The 15,499-nt window shown below is 23.7% G+C and overlaps 2 protein-coding genes across 2 annotated transcripts in view; both read right to left on the bottom strand.

The window, feature by feature from the left end:
- The window catches only part of SRAE_2000268400 (Hypothetical protein), a gene marked incomplete at both ends in the record, with an annotated part of 6,355 nt that extends 131 nt beyond the window's left edge, over positions 1-6,224 (bottom strand). Inside the window, 2 exons of the mRNA XM_024653780.1 lie at positions 2-6,120; positions 6,209-6,224. Coding sequence (XP_024507223.1) covers positions 2-6,120; positions 6,209-6,224 — 6,135 coding nt within the window. The remainder of the gene's footprint in view (position 1; positions 6,121-6,208) is intronic.
- A 32-nt stretch (positions 6,225-6,256) lies between these two features.
- SRAE_2000268300 (Hypothetical protein) lies at positions 6,257-9,139 on the bottom strand (the record flags this gene model as incomplete). The annotated part of the gene is made up of 4 exons (XM_024653779.1): positions 6,257-7,278; positions 7,320-7,736; positions 7,785-9,017; positions 9,070-9,139. The coding sequence occupies 4 exons, from the start codon at positions 9,137-9,139 to the stop codon at positions 6,257-6,259; spliced, it is 2,742 nt and encodes a 913-aa protein (XP_024507222.1).
- Positions 9,140-15,499: the final 6,360 nt, after the last annotated feature.

Below are 15,499 nucleotides of genomic sequence, written 5' to 3'. Positions count from 1 at the left end.
TAATGTTATCAATTTCTCCAAGGTAAGGCTCTGAAAATGGATAATCACTGTAATCCTTTTTAAATACTCCGAGAATTTCGTCTTTCAAATGTTTTCCTTTTTCTAAAAGTGATTCACTTGGTTCTCTTTTTTCTTCTACTTCAACTGTTTTTAATGGTACATCTTTCTCAATTAATTTATCATAGTATCCAGAAGGAATTGCTTCAACATGTTGATCCAATGGAACTCCTGATAATTCAGATGAAGGTTTAGTTTCTTCTAATTTACCAATGTATGGTTCAGAAACTGGGTAATCACCATGACCCTTTTTAAACATTCCAAGAATATCATCTTTAAGATGTTTTCCTTTTTCTAAAAATGATTCTCCTGGTTCTTTAATTTCTTTTACATCAGCTGTTCTTAATGGTTCATCTTTTTTAACTAATTTTTCATAGTATCCTGTAGGAATTGCTTCAACATGTTGCTCTAATGGTACACCAGATAATTCAGATGAAGGTTTAGTTTCTTCTAATTTGCCAGTAAATGGTTCTGAAACTGGATAATCACTGTAGTCTTTTTTAAATACTCCGAGAATTTCGTCTTTCAAATGTTTTCCTTTGTCTAAAAGTGATTCACCTGGTTCTCTTTTTTCTTCTATTTCAACTGTTTTTAATGGTTCATCTTTCTCAATTAATTTATCATAGTATCCAGAAGGAATTGCTTCAACATGTTGTTGTAGTGGTACACCTGATAATTCAGATGAAGGTTTAGTTTCTTCTAATTTACCCGTAAATGGTTCAGAAACTGGGTAATCTGCATAATCTTTTTTAAACATTCCAAGAATATCATCTTTAAGATGCTTTCCTTTTTCTAAAAGCGATTCTCTTGGTTCTTTAATTTCTTTTACATCAACTGTTTTTAATGGTTCATCTTTTTCAACTAATTTTTCATAGTATCCTGTAGGAATTGCTTCAACATGTTGCTCTAATGGTGCACCTGATAATTCAGATGAAGGTTTAGTTTCTTCTAATTTACCACTATATGGTTCCGAATCTACTGGATAATCTATTGATTTTCCACTGAAAATACTAGTAATCTTGGCAAATCTTCCTTTTTTGTCACCAGAATCACTTGGTTCCTTTTGAATTACTTTTGTTTCTTCTTTTGGTTTTTCTAACGTTCCATAATATCCAACATGATATTTTGAGACTTGAGAATCTATCGCTTGTTGATCAAGATCAGATTGTTTCTTAATGTTATGAATTGTTCCAAGATATGGTTCTGAAACTGGATAATCACTGTAGTCTTTTTTAAATACTCCAAGAATTTCGTCTTTCAAATGTTTTCCTTTTTCTAAAAGCGATTCTCCTGGTTCTTTAATTTCCTCTACATCGACTGTTTTTAATATATCATCTTTTTTAATTAATTTATCATAGTATCCTGTAGGAATTGTTTCAACATGTTGATCCAATGGAACACCTGATAATTCAGATGAAGGTTTAGTTTCTTCTAGTTTACCAATGTATGGTTCAGAGACTGGGTAATCACCATGACCCTTTTTAAACATACCAAAAATTTCGTCTTTCAAATGTTTTCCTTTTTCTAAAAGCGATTCTACTGGTTCTTTAAATTCTTCTACAACGACTGTTTTTAATGGTTCATCTTTCTCAATTAATTTATCATAGTAGCCAGTAGGAATTACTTCAACATGTTGTTGTAGAGGAACTCCAGTTAATTCAGATGAAGGTTTGGTTTCTTCTAATTTACCTTTATATGGTTCAGAAACTGGGTAATCACCATGACCCTTTTTAAACATTCCAAGAATATCATCTTTAAGATGCTTTCCTTTTTCCAAAAGCGTTTCTCCTGGTTCTTTTGTTATTTCTTTATCATCACTCTTTGGTAAGCCGTCAACTTTTTCTTCCATTACTAGTTTTTCATAGTATCCTGTAGGAATTTTTTCAACATGTTGTTGTAGTGGAACTCTCGTTAATTCAGACAAAGGTTTTGCTTCTTCTAATTTACCTTTATATGGTTCTAAATCTACTGGATAATCAACTGATTTTCCACTAAAAATGCTAGTAATCTTGGCAAATCTTCCTTTTTTGTCCCCAGAATCACTTGGTTCCTTTTGAATAACTTTCGTGTCTTCTTTTGGTTTTTCTAACGTCCCATAATATCCAACATGATATTTAGAAACTTGTGAATCTATTGGGTTTAGTTCAAGATCAGATTGTTTATTAATATTATCAATTTCACCAAGATAAGGCTCTGAAACTGGATAATCAATGTAGTCTTTTTTAAATACTCCAAGAATTTCATCTTTCAAATGTTTTCCTTTTTCTAAAAGTGATTCACTTGGTTCTTTAATTTCTTTTACATCAACTGTTTTCAATGGTATATCTTTTTCAATTAATTTATCATAGTATCCAGAAGGAATTGCTTCAACATGTTGATCCAAAGGAACTCCTGATAATTCAGATGAAGGTTTAGTTTCTTCTAATTTACCAATGTATGGTTCAGAGACTGGGTAATCACTATGACCCTTTTTAAACATTCCGAGAATTTCGTCTTTCAAATGTTTTCCTTTTTCTAAAAATGATTCTCCTGGTTCTTTAATTTCTTCTACTTTAACTGTTTTTAATGGTTCATCTTTTTCAACTAATTTTTCATAGTGTCCTGTAGGAATTGCTTCAACATGTTGGTCTAATGGTACACCTGATAATTCAGATGAAGGCTTAGTTTTTTCTAATTTACCACTATATGGTTCTGAATCTACTGGATAATCAACTGATTTTCCACTGAAAATACTAGTAATCTTGGCAAATCTTCCTTTTTTGTCCCCAGAATCACTTGGTTCTTTTTGAATTACTTTTGTTTCTTCTTTTGGTTTTTCTGTTGTTTCATAATATCCAACATGATATTTTGAGACTTGTGAATCTATCGGTTGCTCATCTAGATCAGATTGTTTATTAATGTTATCAAATTCTCCAAGGTAAGGCTCTGAAACCGGATAATCACTGTAATCCTTTTTAAATACTCCGAGAATTTCGTCTTTCAAATGTTTTCCTTTATCTAAAAGTGATTCACCTGGTTCTCTTTTTTCTTCTACTTCAACTGTTTTTAATGGTTCATCTTTCTCAATTAATTTATCATAGTATCCAGAAGGAATTGCTTCAACATGTTGATCCAATGGAACTCCTGATAATTCAGATGAAGGTTTAGTTTCTTCTAATTTACCAATATATGGTTCAGAGACTGGGTAATCACCATGACCCTTTTTAAACATTCCAAGAATATCATCTTTAAGATGTTTTCCTTTTTCTAAAAGTGATTCTCCTGGTTCTTTAATTTCTTTTACATCAACTGTTTTTAATGGTTCATCTTTTTCAACTAATTTTTCATAGTATCCTGTAGGAATTGCTTCAACATATTGCACTAATGGTACATCTGATAATTCAGATGATGGTTTAGTTTCTTCTAATTTACCACTATATGGTTCTGAATCTACTGGATAATCAATTGATTTTTCTCTGAAAATACTAGTAATCTTGGCAAATCTTCCTTTTTTGTCCCCAGAATCACTTGGCTCCTTTTGAATTATTTTTGTTTCTTCTTTTGATTTTTCTACTGTACCATAATATCCAACATGATATTTAGAAACTTGTGAGCCTATCGGTTGTTGATCAAGATCAGATTGTTTATTAATGTTATCAATTTCACCAAGATAAGCTTCTGAGACTGGATAATCACTGTAGTCTTTTTTAAATACTTCGAAAATTTCGTCTTTCAAATGTTTTCCTTTATCTAAAAGTGATTCCCCTGGTTCTCTTTTTTCTTCTACATCCACTGTTTTTAATGGTCTATCTTTCTCATTTAATTTATCATAGTAGCCAGTAGGAATTACTTCAACATGTTGCTCTAATGGTACACCAGATAATTCAGATGAAGGTTTAGTTTCTTCTAATTTGCCAGTAAATTGTTCAGAGACTGGGTAATCACCATGACCCTTTTTAAACATTCCAAGAATATCATCTTTTAGATGCTTTCCTCTTTCTAAAATTGATTCTCCTGGTTCTTTAATTTCTTCTTCTTTAACTGTTTCTAATGTTTCGTCTTTTTCAATTAACTTATCATAGTATCCTGTAGGAATTCCTTCAACATGTTGTTGTAGTGGAAATCCAGTTAATTCAGATGAAGGTTTCGTTTCTTCTAGTTTACCAATATATGGTTCAGAAACTGGGTAATCTCCATAATCTTTTTTAAACATTCCAAGAATTTCGTCTTTTAAATGTTTTCCTTTTTCTAAAAGTGATTCTCCTGGTTCTCTTTTTTCTTCTACTTCAACTGTTTTTAATGGTTCATCTTTCTCAATTAATTTATCATAGTAACCAGAAGGAATTGCTTCAACATGTTGATCCAATGGAACTCCTGATAATTCAGATGAAGGTTTAGTTTCTTCTAATTTACCAATATATGGTTCAGAGACTGGGTAATCACCATGACCCTTTTTAAACATTCCAAGAATATCATCTTTAAGATGTTTTCCTTTTTCTAAAAATGATTCTCCTGATTCTTTAATTTCTTTTACATCAACTTTTTTTAATGGTTCATCTTTTTCAACTAATTTTTCATAGTATCCTGTAGGAATTGCTTCAACATGTTGCTCTAATGGCACACCTGATAATTCAGATGAAGGCTTAGTTTTTTCTAATTTACCTTTAAATGGTTTTAAATCTACTGGATAATCAACTGTTTTTCCACTGAAAATACTAGTAATCTTGGCAAATCTTCCTTTTTTGTCACCAGAATCACTTGGTTCCTTTTGAATTACTTTTGTTTCTTCTTTTGGTTTTTCTATTGTTCCATAATATCCAACATGATATTTTGAGACTTGAGAATCTATCGGTTGTTGATCAAGATCAGATTGTTTATTAATGTTATCAATTTCTCCAAGGTAAGGCTCTGAAAATGGATAATCACTGTAATCTTTTTTAAATACTCCGAGAATTTCGTCTTTCAAATGTTTTCCTTTTTCTAAAAATGATTCTCCTGGTTCTTTTGTTTCTTCTACATCGACTGTTTTTAATGGTTCATCTTTCTCAATTAATTTATCATAGTATCCAGAAGGAATTGCTTCAACATGTTGATCCAATGGAACTCCTGATAATTCAGATGAAGGTTTAGTTTCTTCTAATTTGCCTGTAAATGGTTCAGAAACTGGGTAATCACTATGACCCTTTTTAAACATGCCAAGAATATCATCTCTTAAATGTTTTCCTTTTTCTAAAAGTGATTCTTGTGGTTCTTTGATTTCTTCTACTTCAACTGTTTTTACTGGTTCATCTTTCTCAATTAATTTATCATAGTATTCAGAAGGAATTGCTTCAACATGTTGTTGTAGTGAAACTCCAGTTAATTCAGAAGAAGGCTTAGTTTCTTCTATTTTACCACTATATGGTTCTGAATCTACTGGATAATCAATTGATTTTTCTCTGAAAATACTAGTAATCTTGGCAAATCTTCCTTTTTTGTCCCCAGAATCACTTGGCTCCTTTTGAATTATTTTTGTTTCTTCTTTTGGTTTTTCTACTGTACCATAATATCCAACATGATATTTAGAAACTTGTGAGCCTATCGGTTGTTGATCAAGATCAGATTGTTTATTAATGTTATCAATTTCACCAAGATAAGCTTCTGAGACTGGATAATCACTGTAGTCTTTTTTAAATACTTCGAAAATTTCGTCTTTCAAATGTTTTCCTTTATCTAAAAGTGATTCCCCTGGTTCTCTTTTTTCTTCTACATCCACTGTTTTTAATGGTCTATCTTTCTCATTTAATTTATCATAGTAGCCAGTAGGAATTACTTCAACATGTTGCTCTAATGGTACACCAGATAATTCAGATGAAGGTTTAGTTTCTTCTAATTTGCCTGTAAATGGTTCAGAAACTGGGTAATCACTATGACCCTTTTTAAACATTCCAAGAATATCATCTCTTAAATGTTTTCCTTTTTCTAAAAGTGATTCTCCTGGTTCTTTTGTTTCTTCTACATCGACTGTTTTTAATGGTTCATCTATCTCAATTAATTTATCATAGTATCCAGAAGGAATTGCTTCAACATGTTGATCCAATGGAACTCCTGTGAATTCAGATGAAGGTTTAGTTTCTTCTAATTTGCCCGTAAAAGATTCCCACGCTGGGCAATCACTACTGACCTTTTTAACATGCCAGGAATATCATCTCATTACTGTATACCTTTTTCTACAAGTGATTCATTGCAGATCAGTGATTTCTTCTACTTCAACTGTTTTTACTGGTTCATCTTTCTCAATTAATTTATCATAGTATTCAGAAGGAATTGCTTCAACATGTTGTTGTAGTGAAACTCCAGTTAATTCAGAAGAAGGCTTAGTTTCTTCTATTTTACCAGTATATGGTTCAGAAACTGGGTAATCACTATGACCCTTTTTAAACATTCCAAGAATATCATCTTTAAGATGCTTTCCTTTTTCTTTTAGCGATTCTCCTGGTTTTTTAATTTCATTTACATCAACTGTTTTTAATGGTTCATCTTTTTCAACCAATTTTTCATAGTATCCAGAAGGAATTGTTTCAACATTTTGCTCTAATGGTACACCTGATAATTCAGATGAAGTCTTAGTTTTTTCTAATTTACCACTATATGGTTCTGAATCTACTGGATAATCAACTGATTTTCCACTAAAAATACTAGTAATCTTGGCAAATCTTCCTTTTTTGTCACCAGAATCACTTGGTTCCTTTTGAAGTTTTTTATTATCCTCTTTTGGTTTCTCTATTGTTGTATAATATCCTACATGATATTTAGAAACATGTAAATTTAATGGTTCTTCATCGAGATCATTCTGTTTATTTATATCATTTAGTGCACCAAGATATGGTTCTGAAATAGGGTAATCTCCATATTCCTTTTTAAACATTCCTAAAATATCATTTTTAAGATGTTTTCCTTTTTCCAAAATTAGATCTTTTGGATCTTTTGTTTCACTTCTATCTATATTTTTTATTTGTTCTTCTTTTTCTTTAAGTTTATCATAGCACCCATACGGAATATTTTTAATGTATTGTTGTAATTCAAGTCCACTTAATTCTCCTGAAGGTTTAATTTCTTCTAATTTGCCACTAAATGGTTCAGATTCAAAAGGATAATCAACATATTTTGTTCCAAATAAACTTGTAATTTTGGAAAATTTACCTTTTTTGTCTTTAATATTATTTGGTTTTTTCTCTTTTGCGTTATCATTAATTTTTGAATCTATTTTTAAAATGTTTATTAATGTTATCTATACAACCTACCTGTTTGTGTATCATTTTTTGGGTAATGATATATATTTTCAAAATCATCAATTTGTTGAATATCTACTTCATCATTTTCTACTATTATATAATCATTTTCGTTTAAAATATTTTCGTTATTCATACTATCGTTAAATTTATTTTCGTTTTCCGGATTATTCTTATTAAATTCTTTTTTTTCGTTGTATTTTTGTAAATTTGTTGTTGTTAATTTATTATTGCCTTTGTTTTTTTCTTCTTTTATATCATTATACCATCCGGGATGATATATATAAACATGAAATTCTATTGGTTCTTCTAATAAATCTGCTTTTTTTTCTATTATATCATAATGTTGTTCGTTCGATTTTTCATAAATATAATCTGGTGAAAATGTTTTTTCTATATTAGCTGGCATAATTTTTTTTTCTATTTTTTCTAAAATTAAAATTTTCTTATATACCTAAATAATATATTTTAATTTACCTAATTTTTTTTGTTGATTATCATTTGTAAAGCTTTCTGAATAAGCTGGAAGCGATGTATGATCGAGCATGCTATCTAATTTTTTGTTATCTATTAAATATTCTAAATTTTCTTCTTTACTTAAATCTTTTTCTTTACCTTGATTTTTTTTGAAGAATTGACTTATTTTTGATCCTAAATTTTTTTTTGGGTCATCTTTTTTAATTGTTTCTGTTTTTATTTTAACGTTAGTAGTTAGATTACCTTCATCATCTAATGCCAATTCTTCTAAATCTTTTATATCACTATTATTTGAAATATTTTCATTGTATTCAGGAATTGTATTATTTTCTCCTGTTGATTTTCTTCTTTTAAACATATTTTTAAATATACTACTTTTTTGATATCGCTTTTCACCTATTTTATGAACATTTTCCATTTCAAGAGAAATATCACTTTGTCCTGTTGGATGATATATCTGAACATGATGTTGAATTGGTAATGTTTGTAAATCGTCTTTTTTTTGTGTTATTGTAACTGGTCCAGTATATGTTGCTTGTTCAGGGTATTTAGAATCATATGGAATGTATTCAAATATTAATTTTGTTTTTTCACTTGATGGTGAAACAGGATTTGAATTTTCAGTTTTATTTATTATAACATAATTTTGGTCTTTAGGTGATAATGAATCAGTACTTTTATCAAAATCTGAATTTTTACTAGATTTTGATGGAATAAGAATGTCTGTTTTTACATGCGTAGATTGAGGTGAAGCCATAGCACGTAAAAATTGTAAATCGATTGTCATTGGTGACATTATATCTTCATCTGTTTCCATTGGTATTTCTTCTGATGATTCCACGACACGGTATGTTGTTGTTGTTGTGGTAATTACAGTGGTTGTTTGCCTTGATTCTGGTTGCATTTGAACACCTAAATGTAATGGTGCTCCTGATAAAGTAAGACCACCATGAATTTGTGTTGGACCTTCAAGATGTGTAGATGTAGTTGAAAAAACTGTTTTACTGGTGTTTCCTGTTGGTGATAAAGAAGAAATTAAATCTTCATTAATATCTTCTATATCTATATTTAATGGTGTCTGCATTACATGAACTCTTTCTGTTGTAGTTACTGAACGTGTATGATACGGTGATGATACAACTTCATATGTATCAGCATCACGAACATGAACAGGTGACACTTCAGTATGTTGCCTACGAGTTACCATCCATATTGGATTAGATATATCTGGACCTAAAAATTTAAATATTAATAAATTTATTCACATTAATATAATTTTTTTTACCAGGAAGTTTATGCGGCTGATTTTGATTATCCTCATCAAAATATTTTTTTAAATCCTCCTTATCAGACATGATGAAGTGATATACTTATATTAAGTTAGTCTAAAATAAATATTACTTATAAAATATCTTTAAAAAAAAAACACAAATTGGTAAATGAATGATGGCAAACTTCCTATCAATAAAAGCTCATCGACTTAGAATATTGAAAGTTATAGTTGCTATATTACATAAATAAAGAAAATTGTTTAATACATAAAAATATATTTTTAATGTTATAATGTTTATAAAACTAACTATTTTAGTGTTAACGTATATGTATATTAAAAAATACTAAAACAATAAATTAATATAAAAAAAAATTATATAAATAATATATTCAAATATAAAAATTTTTTATAAATTAATTAAATTTAATTAAATAAAAGAATAATCTTACATTGTAAGCTAATATATTTGTATAAAATATAAATGTATCATTTTAAGATATTAGTAACAAATTTATACACGATTATATCAGAAACATTTACATTTTTTGTTTATAATATTCAATTTTATTATTTAAATTTGCAATATTTTTTTTTAATTAGTAGTTAAATTTTATAATATTAATTTAATGAAAATCATTATTTACAGTAAAGAAAATATCATAGTTTGTACTTGCACGTTATTTATTTGAAAAGAAACTTTTGTTATCATAAGTAATATAAAAGTGTTTTTTCAAAAAATGGTAATATATATAATATTAATTAAAAAAAAAAATAAATTGCATAAATTGGAAATGTAAATTCTAATAAATTTTATATAGTGTTAATATATATTTAGGAAATGTAAACTTTTTTTATAACTTTTTTTGATAACTAAATATTATTTTTTTTTCTTTGATTTTAAGTATATTTCTATTTGTCTTGAAATATAGTTAAAAGGATAGGAAATGCAAGAAGGAATAATAAAAATATGATTAGAAAAAATACTAAGATTATCAAAATTTTTGTTTAGAAATTATCAAAAACTTTTTTTTTATAGAAATAAGCATTTCTATTTAAAATAATCTTACTTAAAAATATTAATAGATTTATAAAAAAAAATTATAATCCTTTTTTTATGTTAACTAGTCAAGTTTTACTATTTTATATCACATATTTATATATGTATGTAATTTTTTTTTTTAATAAACTGCAATATTATATAAAAATTTGTTTCTAACATTATCGATATTTCCTTAAACAAAGTATTTCCTTGTATTTAAAAAAATTTTTTTTTATCCTAAAACTTAAAAAACTCGTAAATTTTTAATATATTTTTAAAGGAGAAAAAATATGTAATATATTTTGTTTTTTTTTTTCAAAATTTAAAATTTATTTTACAAAGATGTATTTTTTTTTGGTCAGAATCATAGTATATTTTTAAGTAAGTTAAAAAGATATCAATGTATATTTAATAAAAATAGACTACTTCCTATATATTGTAAAAAATTTTTAGTTTCTAGTTTGTAAAGTAGAATATACTAAAACACTTTAAAAATAAATCATTAATGATTAAATTTTTATAGTGCTTAATGTTAAATAAGATTTTAAAATGTTTTAAAAAATATTTATATAATCAATGGCAGTTTAAAATATATATTGAGTATTTCATTCTATTAAAATATTTTAAATCATTGATAAAATATGAGATATGTAGTAATCATTTAATACGTTTCTTTATAAACAAAAAGAATTTTAATTAAAAACATTAGCTTTTTAAACATTTAATATCATTCATGTTAAAATAAATTTTAAAACATGTAATGTTAATAATATTTAAAATATTAACAATAATAATAATGTTTTTTTTTTACAATCAAAAATTAACCAAGTAAGACATAATCATATAAATATATATATATATATAAATCATAAGTTTATGATTTAAAAAATAATATTTAATATTGACATATTATTTTTTATTCAATTAAAATAGTTTATTATAGTATAAAACAATTATAATCATAGTATAAATTATTATTAAATTTTATTTATACTTGAAATTTATACCTTTTAATTTATATGCTATTATAATTAGAAATCAAAACACGGAACATTTGACTTTTGATTTAGATGATTAATGTTTTATAATCAAAACAAGTTAATATTTTAAAATTTGGTAAATGTTTATATAAATGTATCTAAAAGTTTGAGGTAAAAGTTAGTAATTTTGAGTTAAATGTATTTATAATGAAAACTTAAATATATAACTTAAAATTTCATTTACATTATTTATAATTATAAAAAAAAAAAAGATTTATATCATTTTATAAAATTAAATTTGTTAATTTTCTTTGTCTAATACTAGGTACAATGTAAATAATAAATATTTGTTGAATATAAATTAAACTTAATTTATGAAAATGAGTATAATTACAAAATAATAAAATTTATTTAAAGTAATTTTATCGTACATTATATTTAAATTAAGAAAATTTAAAATTTCATTGATTTAAAGGGCATCCATCAGGCGACAAGTTATACGTTAATTTATAATTATTATTATTATTATTATTATAACACAAATTTACTATAAATAATTCTAATTAATACATTAAAATGACTATGATATTTTCTTTTTGTATGACTAACTATGAATAATATAAAAATATTCAATAATTTATAAAACTGTTTAAGTAGTATTTTTTTTTTATTGTGAAATATTAAGTTATTTTGAGAATAATATTTATTTAGTTAAGAAAGTGATTCATCCTGAAACAATTAAATAATGATTTTGTTTTTAAAATAATATTTTGGAAAAATGAAAGAATGATTAGATAGCATGATTAAAAAATATGTATTGATAAAAGATACATTTAACTAACCAATACTTTAATATTATAAAAATTTAAATTATTTTACTTAACATATTTTATTATATGAGGAAAATAAAGATAAAATATAACAATAAAAAAATAAAAATAAAAATAGATAAGCAAGTAACAATATAAATTTTATTATTTTCCAAATATTATGATTTTTGGATCTATTGTGTTTTTATCTTGTTACTTATCGGATATTATAATAAAATAATATTTAATTTATAATAAATATCATATAATTTATTTATCATTATTACTAAATATTAAATAATACTGAGGATACCTTTTAAAATACATATAATACATTTTTAATATATTTTACTGGTTTAATGATGAGTATTTATTATACTCAAAGTGAAAATAACTAAATATATATATATGTATATATAACATTATATTAATAACATAATTATAAGCGTTTCAACTGTTATTATAAAAATTAAGTAATGTATTGTTAAATTTTTGGACTAAAATAACATAATGAGATTATTTTTTAAATTAAATATTAATTTATAATCATAAAAAAAAATTTTACTATTTTTTTTTTATCTATAAGAATATTTTAAAATTTATAACTTTTTTATTATAATTAAATAACTATAATTATATAATAGGTTTTTATAAAATAAATAAAATAGTTTCTTTTTTAAATTTAATAAAAAAAGAATTTACATATTATTTAATAATTTTTTTTATAATTACATATACTATTCATATATTTTAAATAATATCCATTATTAATACATTCTTTTGTTTAAGGTAATGTCAAAATTTTAAGATGAATATTTTTAGGATCCCATAAATTTAATATTATATATACATATATCCGGTAAAATAAAAATATAAATAATCAAAATATAATTTATTAAATGTAAATGTTAAAAACATGATATAATATATTCAAATAACTTAAAACTTTCCACTATATATTTCCTATATCTAAAAGAAATATTTATTGATTTTTATGACAATTTTGCTAAACTTCTAGTTTATAGAAATTTTTAGTAATTTGGGATGGTATTCTTGTTTAAAAGTTGAAATATGTCCTCTAAAAAAGGTTTCCTATCAAATAAAGACACAAAGATATTTTATTTATAACCTATTAATTAAATTTAACAAATTATTTAATAAAAATAATATGAGATTTAAAAATAAAATAAAATATAATTTTATATTATCAACTTTACATCTTCCTGATTTTTTTTTAATTGCATTTAATATGATACATTTCATTTCTTGTCATATAAATTTTACAGAATATTTGACGCCTCTCTCAAATATACCAAAAATATTTAAGTTATGAATTAAATATACAAAAAAAAACATTTTATTATTGTAAAATAAGTGTAATTTTTTTAAATTAAAATTAATGATAGAAAATTTTAAATATTTTTTACTATATCTTTTTAAATTAAAGTATAAAATGTTATTATTTTTTTTTTTAATTTACTTTGATTTCAATGAAAATTCTTTATCATCAAAATAAAATTGTTCACATTAATTAATATATTAAAATGAAAATAAAAGAATGGTTATGTATCAAATTTTATAAATACCCGTCATATAATATAATATTCAAAGTATTTTTTTTTTCAAGAGATATTTATCATAATAAAGTTTTTAATATTTTCAATAATTATAATCATATTAAAAATATAATTCTATTTTGAGTGAATATTTTAAACACTTTTTTAAAGATGCTGACAATAAAATAACATAAAATTTAACACTGCACGTAATATATGATTGATATCATAAAATATTTTTATCTTTTTCAAGTACAATAATAAATTTAAACAGTTATACTATATAGATTTTTAATGAAAATAAGATAAGAAAAACGGTAATTCTATATTATGTTTAACTATGCAATATTATTTACAAAAATGTCATTGAAAAATTTACTTAAATTTTTAATTTATTGACACATACAATAAAATATTTTTAAAATTTCTTTCATAATAACTCAAATTTTTTAAGGTTACGACGATAGGTATAACTTTTATTACGTTAATTATTTTAAACTACCAATTATTTCCAATTCATAAGACACAAAAATATCACGTAACAAATTTTATAAAGAAGAAAAAATTAAATTATCATAATTTTTTTTTTCAAAAACATATTTATACTTTATTAAATTATATATATATATATATAATAAAATAATTTAATCAAAAAATATGAGCATATAACTTTGTTTATGTATATAAATAAACAACTCACATAAGATACTATCAAAAAAAAAAATACTTTAAATTTTTTTACATCTACACTATAAAAATTCTATAATAATTAAATTTTTAAATTAAAAATATTTTTGTTAATTTAGTACCTTACATTTAAAAAAGTAATTTTTTTCTAATTTAAAAATTCTATTAATTATTTACTTTTATCATGATAAAAATTATTTCATTAATTTAATAAAACTAAATAATGATTTTGTTTAAATTAATAAAAGAAATTTATAGAAAATATCAGTCTTACTTAAATGTATATGTAACTTTTAAAATAACTACTTTATACTTTTTAATTGTTAAACTTAAATAACAAGCTACCATTAAACTATTATGTATTGTGGTAAATGCTTACATAAAATTTTATATCCCTCAAATGATATAAAAAAAATATTACTTTTCAATATAATTAGTGATTAAAATTTTTTTGTACAAACAATTTTATTATTTATATAAAAAATATATATAAAAAAAGAGGTAGTAAAAGTTTTAATATCAAAAGATTATCATGCTTATGTTTTATTAGAAAAAAATAAAACATTTTTTGATTGTAATTATGATACAATTGTTATTAAAAGTTTTGTTTAAATAAACATGATATGTCATTATAATAAAAATAAAGACTTTTAAAAGCTATATAACTTGTGTTTTGATAGTACTTATTCATTCCACAAATTCCTGAAATTTAATTTTTTTTTTAAGAATCATAATAATAATTAAAAAATATACCTATAATAATTTAAACAATATTTTATAATTATTTTTTTAATCAAAATTTAATTAAACAATCAAAAAAAAATAATGAATTAGTATTTTAAACTTGTTTTAAACATGAATAATAATTCTAAATTTTTTGTTAGAATAAAATATTAATTTGTTAAATAATTAATTGTTATTTTTTTTTTTATTTAAAACGTTTAGATTATCTTCTTATAATAGCTTTAAAATAAAAAGTTTATGTTATTGGTTTTGTTTAGTGACAATAGAATTATTCTTATATTATTAGTTTGGAAAAATCACATTAAATGGAAAGATAATTGTAGTACAAAAGAATAATAAAAATTAATTGTACTATAACTTAATTAGTTTATTGATAACATTTTTAGATCTTCTTGTACAAGAGATAAATATGAATTATTTAGAAATACTTCTTTTTTATTTAAAAGTGATAAAAATTTTTTTATAATTTATAAATAGATTATTCAATGTTGTAAGTGAGTTTCTCAATTGAAGACGATTATAAGGTATTTAAAATAAAAAAAAAAATATGAAAACAATACAATTCTATGGTTTATTACTATTGATACATATGTAGCTATATTAATAGTTCTCAAAATAAGTAATATT

This window comes from Strongyloides ratti (assembly GCF_001040885.1).
Source record: "Strongyloides ratti genome assembly S_ratti_ED321, chromosome : 2".
Taxonomy (NCBI): Eukaryota; Metazoa; Nematoda; class Chromadorea; order Rhabditida; family Strongyloididae; genus Strongyloides; species Strongyloides ratti.
This window is presented reverse-complemented; position numbering and strand designations above follow the sequence as displayed.